The 21,450-nt window shown below is 33.3% G+C and overlaps 2 protein-coding genes and 1 pseudogene across 2 annotated transcripts; all 3 read left to right on the top strand.

The window, feature by feature from the left end:
• The first annotated feature begins 1,175 nt into the window (after nt 1-1,175).
• Nucleotides 1,176-2,102, top strand: Or6f1 (olfactory receptor family 6 subfamily F member 1). Its single transcript, XM_006996526.2, has one exon. The coding sequence runs from the start codon at nt 1,176-1,178 to the stop codon at nt 2,100-2,102; it is 927 nt and encodes a 308-aa protein (XP_006996588.1).
• A 192-nt stretch (nt 2,103-2,294) lies between these two features.
• On the top strand, nt 2,295-2,504 carry LOC107399961 (large ribosomal subunit protein eL39-like; annotated as a pseudogene).
• Nucleotides 2,505-10,983: 8,479 nt separating this feature from the next.
• Nucleotides 10,984-20,937, top strand: Or13g1 (olfactory receptor family 13 subfamily G member 1). The gene is made up of 2 exons (XM_076565817.1): nt 10,984-11,085; nt 18,196-20,937. Exon 2 carries the CDS (start codon nt 18,294-18,296, stop codon nt 19,341-19,343), a length of 1,050 nt encoding a protein of 349 aa, XP_076421932.1. The 5' UTR covers nt 10,984-11,085; nt 18,196-18,293; the 3' UTR covers nt 19,344-20,937.
• The last annotated feature ends 513 nt before the right edge of the window (nt 20,938-21,450 follow it).

Here is a 21,450-nt window from a genome sequence, read left to right as displayed (position 1 = left end):
CAGAGGTGCTCACTTTTGACTGAAGGGCTTCAACAACTAAACATTTGCTACCTTTACAATCCATTAAAGAAATCAATCTGCAAAATGCACAGATTGACACATAGTTAAGAATTGTCTTAACAATTTTGTGGGAGAAAACTTAATTAGCATTTCCCCCTGATCACCTTCTTTTATTTATTTTTCTCTTCTAGGTCAAATATAATATCTAAAGCCATTTTTATTCCACTAGAGTAACTAATACTCTAATTATTATGTGTTTTACTACTTCAGTGTAAGAAAATTAAAACTATTTTTCCTTTGCCCATCACAGATTCATTGACTGGAACTGTACAACTAGACAGAAAAATGGATGAATTAACAAGAGTAGGCAAATGTGCCTATCTTAACAAGATGACCTCATACACAATGTGAGAGACATAAGAAACAAGACTGAGCTTCACATTTACTTGCTTAGCCATATTTATTGTTGAATTATTCACAATAGGTAAGAAATAGACACAATTTAATTTTGTATTTTAAAAAGAAAGTTTCAAAGGACTTTCTACTCTTCACCTGCTCTCATTTACTGATGTCAATGATGTCCATTGTTTCACAGTTTTTCTATATGGATTTTATTTGTATTATTACTATTGTCATTTTCATCATCATCATCATCATCATAATCATAAGAAACGATATAAATCAGGAAAGATAAATATTACTTTTGTGCACTAAGCTGATGAATTAGAAAAATAACTTAGGCTTTGTAGCTGTCAAATGTAGTTCTGATTTAAGTTGTTAGGCCAATTTCTGAACAATTAGAAGCTATTTATTTTTTCCATTGAAAGCTGTTTTATTTTCTCATTTGCCACACATACAGCAGTTAAAAATATAGCCATGAAATCATTAGCCTTTTGAAGGCTTGAGGTGGAATGAGGCAGGCAGTGGAAGGATTTAAATCTTGGAACTCAGTATAACCAAAAAGCAATCTGTAATGTAGCTATCATCATGACCTTAGTGAATATTCAGGAAATCTTTGCACATTAATTTTCTGCAGTAGGTTTCTGTGGCAGGAAATGTTTCTTAGTCTAAACGTCAGGCTTTCATGAAGTTACTTTTTTTCATTTTTCTAGGACTGCACTACCGGGCTAAGGGCCTAGGTGAGGAAAGTCTGTCCCTGGTTTGAAATCAGCGGGATGACCACAGAGAATGTGACACTAGCCCAAGACTTTCTTCTCTTGGGCTTCCCTGGGCCTCAGGTCCTCCAGCTTTCTCTTTTCATGTTGTTTCTGGTGATGTACCTCCTTACTGTTGGTGGTAATATGGCAATCTTGCTATTGGTCAGTACTTCTCACCAGTTACATACTCCTATGTATTTCTTTCTGAGCAACCTGTCATTCTTGGAAATCTGGTATACCACAGCTGCAGTCCCCAAAGCTCTGGCCATCCTGGTGGGGAGAAGCCAGACCATAACATTTTCAGGGTGTCTTTTGCAGATGTACCTCGTTTTCTCACTGGGTTGCACAGAATACTTCCTCTTGGCAGCTATGGCTTATGACCGCTACCTTGCCATCTGCTCTCCTCTACACTACCAGGCTATAATGAACAGTCTACTCTCAGCACAGCTAGCTCTTAGCTCCTGGATTTGTGGATTCCTGGTCATATCTGTGCCAGCAGCCCTCATCAGCACCTTGTCCTTCTGTGGACCCCATGCTATCAATCATTTCTTCTGTGACATTGCACCCTGGATTGCCCTGGCCTGCACCAGTACACAGGCAGTGGAAACAGTGGCTTTTGTGATAGCCTTTGTGGTTATCCTGAGTTCCTGCCTCATTACTCTTATTTCCTATGTATACATCATCAGCACCATCCTGAGGATACCTTCTGCCAGTGGCCGAAGCAAAGCATTCTCTACCTGCTCCTCTCACCTTACTGTGGTGCTTATCTGGTATGGGTCTACAATTTTCCTCCATGTTCGAACCTCCATCAAAGATGATTTGGAGCTGACCAAAGCTGTCCATGTGCTCAATACAGTGGTAACTCCAGTTCTCAATCCCTTCATCTATACCCTTCGAAACAAGGAGGTTAGAGAAAGTCTAATGAAGAAATGGAGAAGAATGTGAACCACCTGCAGTGCCGTGAACATATTGCAAATCATTCCCTTCACGGATACAGGGATTGACACTTTTGTAATATTTTTTTTATCACTGACATGAAAATTTTCATGAAGTTGTGTGTGATGTATAAAGTTTGAAGTTAGACCTCTTCTCCTTTACTCCTCCATCGTGCAGTGGGCTCCTGCCTTGGCTTCTCACCATGTCTTCTCACAAGACTTTCAGAATCAAGCAATTCCGGGCCAAGAAACAAAAGCAAAATCGTCCTATTCCTCAGTGAATTCAGATGAAAACTGGTAACAAAATAAGGTACAACTCCAAGAGAAGACACTGGAGGAAAACAAAGCTGGGTCTATAAGGATTCACTCAATGGCAAGACAGTTTATACTGAATTGTGGGTCATCAAGCAATCCTACCACATGGAGTTCAACATTTTAACCTGAAGACTGGGTCGTGTTTTAAGTTGGGAGTAGTTTGTCCCGTAATAAAATGTAGAACCTTCCAAAAAAAATAAAGATTGAAGTTAGAAATGTTTATACAAAAGTATAACAAAAATGAGAATGTAAATTTTTTCAAGATATAATTTGCTATTTGAATGAATATAGTAAAACACTTATGAATTAGAAGCTGATAGCCATGAGGTAAAACATTAACTTCACAAGGATATGAACAGAACATGTCAAAATACTGCTGATAAAAAAAAGATGAACAGGTGCATATGAAGTTATAATATACTTTCAAGTTCCATGTACAGTAATTTACAAGCATTATAGCAGAAAAATAATAGGCTATGATTATTTCCAAGGCAATAGGATTTTTAAGAAGCCAATACATTTAAATGAAAAATAATTAATGTTCTTGCAAATACATATGAGTTTATCTTTCTCTACCAAACAAACAGAAGAGAGAAATTAATGAAAGGAAATTATTTTATGTATTATTTTGTTCAAAACTGGGTATAGAAATATTCTCAGTCTACCTTTCCCCTGACAGTATTACAGTGGAAAGGAAACATGAAAACAAAACAAGAAAAAATAAATGTATGTTCTCCGTTGTGACATAAATTACCAGAATTCTGAGGTAAGTCTTTTTTTTCTGGAAAATGAGTGCTTCCTTTGGTGGTAGAATTCTGGTTACCAGCCCTGGGGTATAGTTCCCTGGGAGGAGTCTAATATTTTGAGCTTCTGTAATAATTCCTCTAGTTCATTACCCATTCCTCAGTATCTGGGGTTTGGAGTACTATGCCACCTTTACCTGTGAACCAGTGAAAGTTTCATGAAATGCATCTGAAATAAAGAAGCAAAAATAAAGAGACATATACCTCTGCCTGAAAGAAACACCATGCACCATTTTTTTAGGAGCCAGATTGTGAGATTAGAAGAACTTTAGTGCCAGGAGGCCAGCCATTAAATACTCTTTCGCTGTAACTTTTGTATTTACTTACTTACAGAAGGGCTGTTATTTCTTTGGTGACTTTTTTTTCTTGGTTTTTGAAACATTCTCTGGCTGTGATGTCCAAACTGGCCTCTCACTGCTTTGGTCCTATCATGACTTAGGCATTAAACAGGCTACTATCACTAACAATTATTTCCCATTCTACTACCTTAGAAGATGATCATTTATGAGGTCATGGTGGCGCACGCTTTTAATCCTAGCACTTGAGAGGCAGAGGCAGGCAGATCTCTGTGAGTTCAAGGTCAGCCTGGTCTACAGAGTAAAGTCCAGGGCAGCCAGCACTAAGCAGAAAACATGCCTTGAAATAAAAAAAAAATACCCATTTAAAGACATTAAGACAGATATACACTTTTTTCTTTTCCTTTTTTTTTTTTTTTTGTCTTTTAGTTTTTAGAGACAGGGTTTCTCTGTGTAGCTTTGCGCCTTTCCTGGATCTTGCTGGACTCAAACTCACAGAGATCCACCTGGCTCTGCCTCCTGAGTGCTGGGATTAAAGGCGTGTGCCACCACTGCCCGTCTAAGACAGTTAAACATTTTTTAAATACTTCATTCCTTCAGTAATGAAAATCTAATATATAGAAAAGAACAAGAAAATGTCTTGAGCTTAATGGTTATATTAATATCTCATTTTAAATTTGCAGATCCTTTCTTTCTGCCTTGTCCCCTTACCATTTTGATGGCACAAGACCTACATAAGATCAAGCCAGTCAACATTTCAGCATGTGAGAAGAGCTCCTGATTCTCAACATCTATCTGAAATACTGACAGATGGTGGATGCTATGGAAAAGGAGGATCATTTTTTTTCAAGAGTGTGATTCAATGTCATCTGTAATACTGTTACAATTTATATACAAATATAAAACAAACTGAGAAAATTTGAATATAAAATTGCTAATCTTTCTTTGATATATCTTTAAAACACTGAAGGAACAGAAGCACAAATCTATGCATTACATCTATATCTACTTTCTTTGTACATGATTATAATAATAAAATTAAGTTTTCTTCCCAAAATAAATATAAAGAAATTTACTAATAATTTTAATTGGGTTATTTGTTCCCTTGATATCTAGTTTTTTGGATTATTTATATATTTTGTGTATTAGCCTTCTACCATATGTGTACTTAGTAAAAAATAGTATTTTGCATTCTGCAGGCTGCCCTTTTTTCTGAAAGACTATCTTTTGTTGTGCAGAAGCCTCTCAGTTTCATGAGGTTCTATTTAACTGTTCATCTTAGTGTTTTTGTTAATGGTGTTCTGTTCAGAAGTTCTTTTTCTGTGCCAATGAGTTCAAGGCTATTTCTCACTTTCTCTTCTATGAGGTTCAATGTATGTAGTTTTATTTTGAGGTCTTTGATTCATTTGGAGTTGAGTTGTCTGCAGGGTGATAAGGATTGATCTATTTGGATTCTTCCACATGCAGCCCTCCAGTTTGGCCATCAGCATTTGTTGAAGATGTTCTCTAATTCAAAGTGTATGTTTCTGACTTTGTCAAAAAGCAGTTGTTTATAGGTGTGTGTATTTATGTTTGGGTCCTCAATCAATTTAATTGACTAATGTATATGTTTCTGTGCCAAGACTATACTGATTTTATTAACATAGCTTTCTAGTATAATATAAGTGAAAATTTGAGATAGTGATACTACCACAATTATTTTATTAACCAGGATTGTTTTTAGTTATCCCGAGTTTTTGTTTGTTTGTTTGTTTCCCTATGAAGTAGAAACTATTTTTTTTTCAATTTATTTGAAGAATTGTGTTGACATTTTGATGAGGATTTAATTAAATTTGTAGATTGCTTAGGGTAGAATGGTCATTACCACTTTAAAAAGTGTCCAATCTCAATAGCCAGCAGGGAAACAAAAATTAACACTACTTTAAATTATGTCTCACTACAAAGAGAATTGCTACTATCTAAAATTAAATGACAGAAGATAAGATACTGGCAAGTGTGTGAGGAAAATTTTCTTTCCTTATTCTTTTCCTTAGCAAAGCAATGTCTGATAATATGTTGGGAAATATTTCCATAGAGCAAACTGATTAGATCAGAAAACAACAACATTCACAGCCACAGTAACTTCAACTTTAACTGTTTTTCTGATGAATTAGAAGTTTTTAAAGAAAGTTTTTAAAGTGTTGCTCTTTCTAAAAGTTTAATTTATTCTTGTACAACTTGACATATGTTCATAATGTCTTCTGGTTACTCTTGCAACTTACTTTCTTTTATCTACCTCCTCCCCCTGTCAACCACTCCCATGTACTATAAGTACCTTCTCTATATTTATATCTTTATGTTTTGTTTCATGAACCACTAAAATTAACTTCAATTCTGATGTTTGATCATAAGTCTTATTGTACATCTTAATTTGGGTAGGTAGCAACAACTATGCTATATCCTTAATGTTGGGATCGTTGAAAGTTTTTCTCCTATTATAATTAGCTTTTAATTTGTGAACTTGCAAAACAGTAAATGAGTAAAATGTTGCATTAAACATGGATATTTAACTTGCTCAAACATAATTATTATGGACATAAAAGTGCAATGAACAAAGTCAATGGGAAGTATCAACAGAGAAAATAGTGAAGCATGATTCCATGAATGCAAAGATTATAGTCAAGAAAAGAGAAAAGCATGACCAGAAAGGAAAAAAAAAAAACAACTTTTCATACAGCAACGAAAGTTTAGGGACTCAAATACAGAAGACCACTGTAAGCCTCAAAACCTCATTTAAAGAAGTAGAAGAAAGTTTCCCATCTCTGAGACAAATATGGAAAGATCCATACATGGGAGCGTCAAAATCAATAAACTATAGAAATTCAAGGTATAAATCTGTATGCAGTGTATTAACAGTTGACTATCAAAAAAGAATTCAAAATACAGACACGGTTATAATGGATTAAGATACTTAGAAATAATTTTGACGTAGGAAGTGAAATAAATGATATAAAATTATGTAAATTTGTGAACAATTGACAAAGGCCTAGGTAAAGGAAAGATACACAGATTTTTTTTTAAATAGAAGAATTAGTATATTTCAAATCTTTTACCATTCAAGGCATTATAGAACTGCAATGTAAATTTTACAAGAAATTTCAGTAAAATTTTAATAGAAGTAAAAATATTATAGTATTGCCCTGGACACACACACACATATTCAAAGCAATGCTGAACAAGATGACAAAGATAGCAGCATCACCCACTTTCAAATTATGCTACAAAGCTGTAATAACCAACACAAAATACAAGTGGCAGAAGATTCACATGTAGACATCTACAGCGAAACAGAGAGCTAAGAACCCAAACCACATATTTGTGGAGAGAATGTAAGTGTCAAAAGTTAAGGGCATTTGTGGTGTTAGGAAGCTACCTGATAAAGTCTTACCAACTTGACTCCCCAGTCACAAGCAAGACAAGAACATTTATAATGGTCACACTAAAGTAGACATAGTAAAGCTGGGTAGGCCTCAGTCCTACACAAAGAACTACAAGCAAATAAGGAATACTGCTAGTGGAGAAAATAGTTTTCCCCAGGGAAGAACACACCAATTTGTTATCCATTACAAATGGCCAGCCTTCCAAAGAGACATACAAGTAACATAAAGATTGAGCAATTGCACTTATATATTTAGGAATATATATGGATATGCATATACATATATGCATGTAACAATATTCAAAAAATTGCCATGAATTTACAAGAGAGGAAGGAGGAGTAGATGGGATGGTTTGAAGGGAGGAACAGGAATTGCAAAATAATATTATATCATAATCTCAATAATAGGAGAAGTAATTAACAATCAATGAATTTTTTCATAAAGACACCAAAATTTAATAATGAAAAAGTAATAGTCTTTTCAACCAATTATCTGCTTCCTTGTCAGTTTTTCGTGGTTTTATCTGAAATCTCTGTGAACAGGCAAGAAATTTAAATATTTCTGTACTTTCTTTTCTTATTTGATGCAAAAGAAATATTTACATACATTTTAATGTGTTTTTATACAATAAACAAATTTACAATTTTATACAATAAAATTTCATACAAAATTTTTACAAATTTTATACAATAAACAAAAACTGTTATTTAAATCCACTTCACTGATAATTACTTATGTTTGTAGTTGGTCATTTTGTTCAATCCTGAGAAAAACAAAAGCATTGTGCTGACTGCTCCTTGTACAATTCTTCTTTTATTTATACACTATGTTGCTCTGTATCTTCACATGCCTATGGTATTAACTGAATAAAGAAACAATATTCTGAAAAAAAAAGAAAAAAAGAAAGTGGCTGTTTACATTCAGAGTAATGGAGTTGGAAACTCATAAAATACCACTGAAAAAGAAATCTAGTCAAATGAATTAGTCTTAAGTATCAGATGCAAAACTGCCAAAATATTCCAAGAAAACACAAGAATGCTCCATTAAGTTGTTCTAGACTCTAAAAGCACAGTATGTGGTTAGATAAGACTAAAATTTTGAATAGCAAACAAGCCAAGCAGTTGAGCAAGGAAAGATTCCATTGAATGTAAGAAAGGATTAAAAAAATCATATGTCTAATAAAGGATTTAGATTCATAATATGTAAGAAACTAAAACAATGCTCTAGTAAGAAAGTTAATACCTTAAATGAAAATGGACCAAAAGTTCTACATACATACTGAAAAGGCCAGATATACATGTCCAAGAGCCATATGAAAACTCTTAAAAATGACCAATTATCACAGAAATGTAAAATAAAACCAGAAAGAAATGGAACTTTCATAGTTGTTAGCTTATCTATTTTCAAAAGGATGAAAGTGCTTGGTGATCAGCAGAGTTGAGAAAAAACACTTTCCTCCTGACTTTGGAAATATAAACCAGTACAACCATTTTAGAATATGCTATGGAGTTTACTCAATGATGTAATTGTATGTTAATCTCAAAAATAAAAGAAGTAATGAAAAATAAAATGATAATCAAATAGTCACAGGTTGAGCATCCATCTAACAAAGGAAACAAAACACATATATCAAAGAAATATCTTATGCAGAATACAGACTTCAGCATCATTCAAATAAATAAAGTATAGAATCAATCAAAGTGTCATGATGAATAATACATAAAGCAAATCTAATGTCTATTGCTATTGTCTATCGTCTACGTATCTATCTTTCTGTCTGTGTCTATCTATCATCTATCTAACTATATATCCAAAATGAATAGAGATGATCTTGGAACCAACATACTTGATAGCTGGCTCAAGAGGAGTAGTGTTATTTATTAATTAAATCCCTTCCCTTCAATCCCCTTACACACATTTTCTCAGAGAATTAAGATTGTCTAGTTATCATATTGTATTATATGTCTAGTTACCATATTGTATTATATTTATACAAATGTCTACAACAATAACATTTTTATCAGTATAAAATACAGTCAATTCTTTTACTTCCTAAAATAATGAAATAAGGTAAATTATACTCATTGGTTCAAAAGCAACCACTCTAAAGTTAAATTGTTTGATTTGTACTTGATATTTGGACAACAACATAAAATTCTTTTTTCTTGCTCTCATATTGAAAATAAAATTTATTTACCATATACATATAGCATATCACTATAAATACAAACTATTTAATCTAATCAATGAAGTGCTAAGGGATCTGTGAAGATGATCTAACATTTACTCAGGCACAGTTTTTCTAGCATAAACAAATAGAATAAATCTACATGTTAAACATGAAAATGCATGCTCACATCCGATATTGTTTGTAACAATGAGAATATCAAGCAAACAAGCCATGGTTGACCTTGACATGAGTCTGCCTCACAGATTGATTAGGCTTGTAGAACAAAAGCATAAAAATCACAGAAAGAATGAGTAGAACAGATTTCCAAATCATTCATTTCAGAAAAATATTGCACTTAAGGTTTTTTCATTATATTCAACTGACGAACTAATTTGATCCAATAATTCATTTGTTGATCCCTGCTTGTTATCATATAGAGGGCAAAATAGAGAATTCTTTTTTCCTTCTCTTTTTATTTAGTTTTTTTTTTCATTTTACATACCTATCACAGTTCTTTCTCCCTTTTCCCCACCTTCCCCCACCTTCCCCCATCTCCCCCCACCCTACCCCCATCCTATCCTTATAGGGGTGAGACCATCCTTGGGGCTTCAACAGAGGCTGGCATACATTGTTGGGGCAGGTCAAAGCCTGTCCCCACTGCATCAAGGCTGAGAGCAAGGTATCCCATCATAGGCAATGGGCTCTAAAAAGCCACTTCATGTACCTGGGATGAGGGCTGATCCCACTCTCAGGAGCACCAGAAACACATCAAGCCGCATAACTGTCACTAACATTCAGAGGGCCTAATTTGGTGCCATGCAGGTTGTCCAGCTGTCAATCCAGAGTCCCTGAGCTCCCACTAGATCAGGTCAGCTGTCTCTGTGGATTTCTCCATCATGATCTTGACTGTCCTTGCTCATATAATCCCCCTCCCTCTTTCCAACTGAAATCTAGGACCTTGCCCCAGTGCTTTGCTCTGGGTCTCTGCATCTGCTTCTATCAGTTACCAGATGTCGGTTCTATGATGACATTTGGGGTAGTCACCAATCTGATTATAAGGGAAGTCTGGTTCAGGCACTCTCTCCACTATTGCTAGGAGTCTTAGCCAGAAAAGCTAGGTAAAAAAAAAAAAAAGATAACCCTAAGAGGAACATGCATGGATCACCCCAGGAAGGGGAAATAGTAAAGATATTCTGAGTAAACTGGTAGGGGACAGGTATAGAGGAGAGGGAATGAAGGATAGAAATGTAAAAGATAGAGATGGTAGAGTTGGGAGAGGAACAGAGAGGGAGCGTAATGAAAGGGATATCTTGATAGAGGGAGTCATTATGGGTTTAGGGAGAAATCTGATGCTAGAGAAATCCTCAGGAATCCATAAGGATGTCCTAGCTAAACAGAGAATTATTATACATGGTGTTAACCTTAGAATTAATTTTTTTTGCAATACATTGTTCATTTACATTTTTTTTCTGTATGGATTTTTTTTTCAAATCCATAAATTTACATATGATAGGCTAGGGTTCTACCACTGAGTTATATGACCATTCTCAATTCTATTGGTAGAGACAGTAATTCCCATAGTGTTGACCCAATCCTCCCTTGAATCACTTGGGTGTACAATATTTCCCACTGTTAAAGTCCTTGCTCTTTATACTTATGATGCCTTTTGTGTGACATGATGCCACAGAAAAACCAAGTCATTCCATTTTGTCACTATTAATCAGTATAGGCATGTTTTAATTGTCCCTTTGAGATCTGTTTTTAAGTAACTCTAAGCAAAATGGCTCAAAGTACTGTCTCTCAGGAATCCTGAGTTAGAATGAAGACTAGCAGGCTTGATCATAAGTGTGGAGGTACTGATATTTAAGATAACACAGAGAGATGCTTTGATGTGAAACTGACTGTGGCTACTGTCTATGTTTGAGATTTTTTTCTGTGTATTTAATACAAGCCTCCACTCAAATATGATACATCCCAGTCAAGCAATGAGGTGAGTGTGAAAATGCTGACTATGAAATTGTGGCCATAATCAGGATATTTATGAACTAAATAATGTATTTATCCTTTCAACAACAGCATGAAAGAAGGTACATCTATAGATCATAATCTAACTCAAACAAAGGGGATCTTTTAATACATGAATTTATATTGGCTGCATGACTTCTCATTTTTTAATTTCATGTAAAATAAGCACAAACTAGTCTGTCAATATTGCTCAATACTGCTGATTTCAATCCTCAAGATCAAAAACAAAACAAACAATAAGCACAAAGAACTGTTGTTTAACAGAATGCCTATTAATGAATAGAGTATCAGCAATGTGAGTAGTTGGAAAATTGCTTTGCAATAACTCTTTAAATTTAGCTTAAATTTTTAATTAGCAAAATGATTTTGCAATGTAATTTCAAATACCTTTCAGGGAAAAAATATTTGTGCAAGGATTTCATTCATATAACCTACTTGCTATAATCAAGGATGTGATCAAATCCGGAATAAAATAGGAGTTTAAAAAGGAATTCAAATCATTATCTCTTTATTAATATAGAGAACAAAATTCTTTGCAATTATTGTGTATGGCTGGAATTTGCAGGAGCAGGCATATCATTGACCTGAGGTCTACTTTGTGTCTAACTGTCCCAAATTCTTGAGTCTGATATGTCTTTTGGCACATAGGCCCCTTCTAAGGCAAAACATGGATATTCTAGGATGACCATATGATAATCACTTAGATTAAAGACAAGACATGTATGTAGGTATTTTCACACTCACATGTTATCTTTTGGTTTGGGGGAGATCTGAGTAAGTCTGTGTGGAGCAGAATGACCTGAAACACACTATTCAGTGTAGGCTGGCCTCAAATTTACAATGATTCCCCTGTCTCATCTTCTTGAGTGCCAAGATGACAGACATGTCTTTATCAGTATGTTCAAATTACTGTGTTTTGTGTATATGATTAACGCTTTTTCTGTTTAGTCAGGACCTCTTTTCTTATCTTTCCTCAGTCACTTTGAAATCTACACTAGCTAGACATACCCATTTTCATCTCTGTTTTAGTACTTCAACAGTGACATAAGCTAAGTTAAAGACAATGTCACTTTATAAGCAACGCTGCAGCATTTTTGACTTAACAGTGCTTATTAGAGAGTTGCCTAGGATGAAAGTGTCTGACAGAAATAACTCAAAAAAGGAGCATATGGGATAATTTCTACCATCAAATTCCCATGAAGTTCAAAGACTGATGTGGTATGTTTGTAGCTCCTTAAGTGGGCAGCCCTCTTCTATAGTGGCAATGATATTGACAATATCTGAGGAAACAGATGGCAGGAATCATGCAGGATAATTTAGATCTAGAAATTCTCAGTAACATAACACGACTGCATAAATCAAATGTCATTAGATGTCATGATAGTAATGCTATCATGGTGACTCTATGAGTATGTTTGTTAACTCCATCAATATCTCAAATTATTTCTTATATACAAAAATGGCAATAAAATTATAGATTTAAACTTACCCTCAGGATTAAACAAGTATCGTGGTGAATTACAAAAAAATCACTCTGAAATATCAATTATTGTTTAATAGTCTATGTTCTAGTGTTATTAAACACACTTCGACTTCAAAATCACTGATCTGCGAAGACCTTGCTTGTATTTACTAAGAATTATGTCTTCATCCTGACAGACAAAATGAGCATGTTTAAATTGTCTCTTATGTAGTTGTAGGTATTGCATGACTTATTTTTTCTGAGTAACTCAATTAATAATGAAAGATTAATCTTAAGTCATATTTAGCTAAATTAGTTTTTTTTCCTAAAAACCAGAAGAGGTTGTAAACATAAAATCAGGTCAAGATGGAGAAAATAAATGTCTCCTCACAATTAATCCTCTATGGGAGTGTTGGGGCTATTTGTCTAAAGTTAAGAAACACTACACATCACTTCTTCCCTTAGAAGTATGATATATCCCTACTTGCTATCCACAAGATAATTTCTTGGAATTTAATAATCTCAGCAAATTCAGTCTTTTTATATTTCACAGAAATACACTTGTGCATATGTAAGGTACTGGCATCTCATTGTGGAACCAGTTGTCACATCCTGAACACATTTTATGTTCCACAATTCCTTACATATTCATTTTAATGTCATTTTTTTAAATTTATTTCTTCTAGTCTCTTTTCTTCATGATCTTCAAAATATATTTACTTGTAAAGACAATACCACAATTATGTGACCTCAGAAAAGAATAAGCAAGAAGAAATACCCTGTATGAAGAAGATAAGCAGGAGAGATGAAGAACAGTATAATTGGTAAACCTAAAGACACTGACCCAAGAGATAGTCAGGGTTGAGGCTGTAGAGATCCAATAGTCAATTTAAGTTCATTATCACTGTATACAATTATGGCATATCTTAATAAATCTTTCATAGTGAGAGAGTAATTTTATTGTTGCTTTATTATTTAATTAACTCCATAATGGGGAACATATATTATACATATTGCATAATAGCCTAATACAAAAGGATAGCCTAATACAAAAGCATAGTAGTTAGTGAAAAATGTGACTTTAAAAAATTTGCAAAAAAATACCATTTTATGCTATTGCATAGAAACATTTACTTACATTTTTACAAACAATATTTCTTTCGAGGATGTAAAGTATTTCACTGTATAACATATCATATTCTATTTATGCATTACAGCAATGGTGGACACCTAATTGATTCCTACATTGGCTACTTTGGATATTGTTTCAATAAACATGGGAGTCAAAATATACTTTTGACATTCTGATTCAATACCATAAATATCAGTGAATGTTTACCCAGAAGAAGCAATGTTGTATCATGTAGTAATTTTATTTTTACTATGTTATATAGACTCTCAAGCTATTCTGAAATTATGCCAATAATTTTGAGCAATACATTTTTCTAATTATCTTCATGTTTACTAAACCTAGCTATCATTCATATCCTGATGATAGTTTCATAACATACTATAACACCTCTATTTATAACACTTTAGATTCAATTTGTATTTCTATGATAATCAGAAATGTAAATCATTTTCCATAGATGTCCAGGACATTCATATTTCTTCTTTTTAGAAGTGTCTGTTCATATCATTTACTAGTTTTTTAATATTTCTTTGTTTTCTTGCCATTATACTTGTTTGGGTTTCTTATGTATTTTGAATATTAGCCTCTTTTCACAAAGTTATTCCTTGAAATTATTTTCCCAAGCTACAAGATCTCTCTCTACTTTATTAATTACTTCCTATGCTTTGTGGAAGCTGTTTAGTTTGGCAGTCATCTGTATGTCTCTTTTTCTTCCTTTGCCTGTATTATTGGATCCCTATGCAAGAAACCATAGTTTAAAATGTGTTCATGAAAACTACTCACTTTTGTATGCTGTATGATAAGAGTTAAGTTTCATCATTCTTTATGTGGCCATCAGCTTCTTCTATGCCATTTATTGACAAGACTCTTCTCCATTGTACGTTCTTGGCACATTTTATAGAATCAATTGGCTAAATACTTGGGTTTATTTCTAGGTTTATTAGCCAACACAATTGAACACAATTAGTCAATGTTGTTTGTTTTACAAAATCAGTTTTAGCAGAAACAGAAGTGTTGTTACAAGATGCTAAAAGAAAGGAGAGGGGAAAGAGATAGTGAAAAAGAGTGCAAAGATTCAGTTAGATAAATAAATTTAAATTATCTAATAAATTTTGTTGTGGCTACAGTTAATAATAATAATAATGTCCCCAAATAGATTTTTAATATCTTCACAACAAAAATAGTAAGTTGATGGTCTCGTGTTAATTCAGTTGAATATTCTCCAACATATGTTAATGTCACATAGTATGTAAAAGTTCATATGATTATTGTGTCTATTGAAATATTAATTTAAAATGCATATTCATAAACAAGAATTTATAGGTTCAGGATTTAGCAATCCATATGTATATGGGTACATGTATATTTATAATAGATTATAATTAATTTATGTTTGCTCCAAATTTTAGTCAGTACAAAATCCACTAAAGCAACATTGATATCTCCAGATGAAGTGTCCAGGAATGCGAAAAGGCAAAGTCAAATGCTTTGATGTTTAGGTCTTAGAAAAAAAATATACTTTCTTGGTGACAGAGGCAGCCGCTATTTCTCTGTAGTTCAGAAATCCCGGGGTTGAGGGAGAAGCATAGAGTAAAACCTGAGCAAGACTAATGTCACTTGCAGAATTCAAAATAAACTACTGATGGCTGTTTGAGAATCTATGTGCAGGAAGTGATATCTCTAAATTAAAACAATATGACACAGTAACAATAATAAATAAACAACACATTAAGAGATAACCTCTCTTCTCAGGAAGCCATGAGGTGATTCCTAGTTCTGAGAAGTCTGTGCAAAGCAATAGGACATTCCCAAGCAAGGCCATGGCTCCTATGGCATAGATAGTGTGTCATAGCAGAAACAAGCAATGTAAATGTCTCTGTGATTCAGCTTTAGCTCTTAACTTGGATGTGGTAAAACAGGGGTATATTGGCTGATATCCTTGTGAATTCACATGATTTCATAAAATTTTACATTTTATTTTGTATCTGAGATTCTCATTCCTTATCACATACACCATACATGGTTAGTGAAAAATTAATCAGTAATAATTTCATGGATTAATTATGTGGATAAATAATTTTATTTATGTTAAGGAGTCATAATTTTTCAAAAAAGAAGTTGAAGTTAGTTTTTGGTTGTTGTTGTTTGTTTATGTTTGTTTAAATTAGATGATCAATTCTCTTTGAGCATATGCTTTGGTGTGTAAGATCCTTCAGGCTTAAAATAGCCTTGTCCTATAGACTCAATGAAAGAACATTTGACACAGATCTCTGAGTAACTCAGGTAACTAGGCCACAACGACTTCATTTTTTGTTTTAATGCATGTTCAAGTATTATAAACATTTAATTCATATTATTTTAATACTATATATAGCCATACATTTATACATAAATATGTACCTATATATGCAACTATTTTCTTCTTCTCTCATTAAATGAGGGGTACTTAGTCTGATTCCATTATTTCTGAGGAAAACTTTGATAAAAATATGTACACATATTTTTGTGTTCTTTGTTGAATTGAGTCACTGGGAATTTACTGAGTAGTATAGTTGTACCAAATGCTTGTATATTTAACCCTCATTTCCATAATGACTTCACCAATTTGCACACCCTCACACCATTAGCATGTAAGGGATACTCATTAGCACTTTTTTGCTATGTATTTATTTTGTTGAACATAGCCAATATCACTAAGAAGCTTAGTGTTAATTTTGTTTTCATTTTCCTACAGATTAAACATGTTGACTATTTTTCATATATTCATTGTCCATCTGCATTACTTTTCAGACTTGTCTAAATTATTTATGTATTTTTGGCTGGATTATTTGTTATTTTTGTGTATAGCTTTTAAGTTTGGGATACCTTCTAGACGTTTATTTCCCGAAGGATGAGTAGATAGAAAAGAGTTTCTTACATTCTTTGGGTTGTTGTTTCACTTGAAATTGCTTCCTTTGTTGTGAAGAATGCTTTAAATTTTTTTTTAAGTTCTGGATTGTTAAAGTGGATTGCAAATTTGACAAAAAGCTGTGTTCCTTTTATTTTCAATAGTTTCAGAAGTATCCATTAGAGGCCTAAATTAATTAATCAAATAGGGGAATTAAGGCTGTAGGTCAAATTTGAAGACTCACAGAAAGTTATTCTCATTTTCCCTTCATTTGAATATGATAAATGAAATGAGATATTTGAAAATAAATAAAACAATGATAAAATTTTATTAACATTTACAATTCCTTCAACACTTACTATATTACAGCAACACAGTAGTCTTGAAATCCTTGAATTCACATCCATATTTGACAGTGCATAAAAAGCAAGTCTATTTAAGTAAATATAAAAAATATAACATGGAATAATAGTGGAAATATTTTCCAAAGAAATAACATAGCACACCAATTCTATTTTTTACCATAATTGCTGTTTAATAGGGAAAAGTTGCCATCACATCTCTTCTTTGATTGATTTATTTCAAAGAAGAAAGATTGATTCATCTAAAAATAGCATATTATATCAATTATTCAAACACTGATAGAGGAAAAATGGGGCCTTATGGAGGTTGTATGAATAATTTACATACATTATTGAAAAAGACACATAGTGGGGCATATATATTTTAAAATGTGATTATTTTTATTTTTTTTTAAATTTTTTTTGTCTAAAACAATTTTAATTAACACCATCAAACAATCGAGTAAACATACTGATGTCCATGTCATTACAGTTTTCCTTTCACTTTATATCTTCATTTTTAATCTACAGATAACGAAGATTCATCTTTGAGGAACAAAGCATGGTATTTTATTATGGTCAAATAGCATATTTTAATATTACTACTCATCACCTTAAATATTTATATTTTCTTTGTAATGAGAACATTAGCAATTCCCTTCCACAGCTATTTTGAATAACGTGATATAACAGTTTAACGAAAATTACTGATTTTAGTTGGAAGTTATGTTTAAGGGGTCTGCTCTAGTTTGTTTCCCTGTTGCTATGATAAAATACCAATCAAAATCAACATAGTGGAATAAAAGATTATTTTTAATTGAATGTCAATAAAGGTGATTTCACACAATTTTATCAGTGTACTCAAAAAACTAAAGAACTATGCCAAAACAGTTTTTGATGAAAACTTTTGAGTATTTGGAGTGTAAGGAATCTTTCAAAAATTTCAAGAATATGCAGGGTCAAAATACTGTGCTGAATTTTTTTTCATCTGGAACATACTGATTATGGTTAGTCTCATTGGCCTTTATTGCTCTAAATAGTCTGGATTTTCTATTTGTCAAGGAAAGTAATCTAAACACTATTATGCAATCAATTGAATTATTAGGATGTGTATTTTCTTATTATATTTCTATTACTATATGTATGTGAATGAAAATTATACTCTGACATGTTGCAAATCAAATGGTAACATTAGTATATTTGATAACATGTATCTTTCTTATATTTTTATTCCCACTATTACCTTTATTCAGTTTATTTGAGTTATCCATAGAAGAAAAGAAATCACAGAATGGAGTCTGAAGAATAAAATGTATTGCCTGGAATTCAGAATACCATCACAGAGGAACTCATGCTTCAAAGTTGGGCTTCATCAATACTTACACAGCACACACTGAACATTATCACTTGCAACAGTGCCTTTAAATTCTCCATTGTTCTCATTAGGAGAAATTTCATGTTTAATAACTTATACACAATGAACAACAGCATTGTTAGAGAGTTTACAATTCTGGGACTCACTCAAAAGCCTGAACTTCAGGGACTTCTTTTCATTATCTTCCTTTTTATCTACCTTGTGGCTTTCTTTGGTAATATGCTAATTGTCATTGCTATAATCTACAACACTACCTTGCACACCCCAATGTATGTTCTTCTTCTGGCCCTGGCTGTTGTGGACATCATCTGCACAACGAGCATCATTCCAAAGATGCTAGGAACAATGCTAACATCAGAAAATTCGATCTCATATGGAGGCTGCATGTCTCAGCTCTTCTTCTTTACATGGTCCCTGGGGGCTGAGATGGTGCTCTTCACTACCATGGCCTATGACCGCTACGTGGCCATTTGTTTCCCACTTCGGTACAGTACTATTATGAACCACTTTACATGTGCAGCCTTGCTCAGCATCGTCATGGGTATTGCAGTAACCAATTCCTGGGTGCACACAGGTCTCATTCTAAGGCTGACTTTCTGTGGGCCAAATACAATTGACCACTTCTTCTGTGAAATACCCCCACTGCTAGCTTTGTCTTGCAGTCCCGTGAGAGTCAATGAGGTGATGGTTTATGTTGCTGATCTCACCCTGGCTGTGGGAGACTTCACCCTCACTTGCATTTCCTATGGCTTTATCATTGCTGCTATTCTCCGCATCCGTACCACAGAAGGCAAGAAGAAAGCCTTCTCCACGTGCTCATCCCACCTTATGGTGGTGTCCCTTTACTATTCCCCTGTGATCTATACCTATATCCGACCTGCATCCAGCTACAACTTTGAAAGGGACAAGGTGGTAGCTGCACTTTATACTCTAGTAACTCCCACATTAAACCCAATAGTGTACAGTTTCCGGAACAAGGAGATGCAAGCAGGAATTAGGAAAGTGTTTGCTTTCCTGAAACGCTAATGGTTTCAGAAGGGCATATAACCTAATTCATGTAAAACTATCTCCTATAACATTTCAAGTTGATATTTTTTTTTCCTTAAGTACCTCCATCACATATAATTATTGCATCTAAAATATATTTCCCATTTTAAAAACGCACAACTCCTTGGAGAAAAGATCCAGGGGAGAATTTATATAAATCAAGATTAGTCACATTAGAATATATAAGCACTATTCAAAAAAAGCCATTCCAAACTCTGAGGAATTGATTCAAACACATCCTCTCGTAAACACCAGGCACGTTTCCACTACTATGGGTAGCTATGAAAGTGAACTTTCTGTCCATATAAGTTGTATTCAAATTTTAAATTACAGATGATCCTAAGTATAGATAATTTAGGAAGCTATAAGATAATTCATTAAAATCTGTTAATAAATGCTATTAAAATAATAAGTTGTTTATTTCCCATGTGGCAAGAAACAAAGTCACATACTTGATGTCTGAGTTAAGCGAAGACTGAAACATAAAAATGTCATAGTAGGAGGCTTGGAGATGGATCATTAAGCAAGAATGTTTGCTGTGAAAAGATGAAAGCTTGAGTTCAAATCCCCAGCATACATATAAAACACAGGCATGGCCACATGTGCATGTAATCACAATGTTAGGGGCCTAAGGCAGGCATATCTAATCAGAATAGCCAAAACATTCAGCTTCAGGTTCAGTGAGAGACTCTATCCCTGTATATATACATGTGAACAAACACAAAATACAACACGAACACACATGTGATAAATCTGTTATAAACTCTAATGACATAATAACTCTGAGCAGTGATCACTGATAGCTTCTGAAATTGACTGAACACAGAGGATGTACAGAAAATAATTAAACCTTCCTAACATAAAATAATTCATTGAAACTATAGAGCTTGAAAAAAATGACACCTTTTTATCATCCTTTTTTCTTAAAATATAAATATCATCCCTTTTCCTTAAAATATAAATGCAACCATAAAATAAAATTACAAAACAATAAGTTTCTGAGGTTTACCAATTAACTACTAAATACATGTCTCCTATATAACCCTATGCTATGAAACAATGTATAAGAAATAATAAGACAATTGTTAAACTAATTATTCCAACTACATCTTTGGTAATGATATTTAAGAAGTATTGACTTTACCTGGATAAGAAAACTTTTTTATAAAACTGCTCCATATTAAATGATAAAAATACATACAAAAAGAGGTTAAAACACCATAAAATAAGTTGGATGGAGGTGGGGTAGTGAATCTGAATGGAGTTAGGGGAGGAATAGGGAGTGAATATAGGCAAAATATATTGTAAAATTATTAAAATATTGTCAAAATAAAATAATTTTGTAATTTCTTATTATATAAGCTTCTAATAAATCATCTTAATAATATCTGATATATTTTCACTTAAATTGTAATCAAACTATCTAGAGCTCTTCCTCAGTTCACTGTGGCTACTTAATGTTCCATTGTATGGACATACATCTTATGGAATTTTATTTAACAGGTTTTTAATTGAGAAACAATTGGCAGTCTCACATATACTGTTATTAAATTAAAGATGTACTGATTTAACTTATCCATGAATTATGCTTCACTTTTCGCAGTGTATAGTCTTGTAAAAGTAATATCACTAGTTTATATGACTTTGCTATTTCTAAGCTCATTCTTAAGAGGTAAGTCTCATTTCCTTAGGAAGTAGAAGCAACTCCCAGGAATCATTTAAAAAAGAGCTAAATCCAATTAATCATTGATATGGTATCATCAGCAGAAGGTCTTACTATCACATTTTGGAAAGGCACCCAAGAACAATTTCAATAGTTTGTCAGTTTTGGTGATGTCTATGAAAATCCACAACTCCAAAAGAGTTAACCCATACTTGGTAATAATATTTTTATTTGTTATCCCATGGTGTCTGAGAGAGGCATTGTCTTCCTGGTATATAGTTTACCATGATTTAAACACTTATCATGAATGTATATATTTTAGGAAGCTTCTATAGTAATAGGTTTCCATATAGGTTCATCAAGTCTTAAGTTTTAATTATCCTTTCTTGTACTCCCACATCTACCCTGCTCTCACCCCCCATC

This window comes from Peromyscus maniculatus, chromosome 1, assembly GCF_049852395.1.
Source record: "Peromyscus maniculatus bairdii isolate BWxNUB_F1_BW_parent chromosome 1, HU_Pman_BW_mat_3.1, whole genome shotgun sequence".
NCBI lineage: Eukaryota > Metazoa > Chordata > Mammalia > Rodentia > Cricetidae > Peromyscus > Peromyscus maniculatus.
This window is presented reverse-complemented; position numbering and strand designations above follow the sequence as displayed.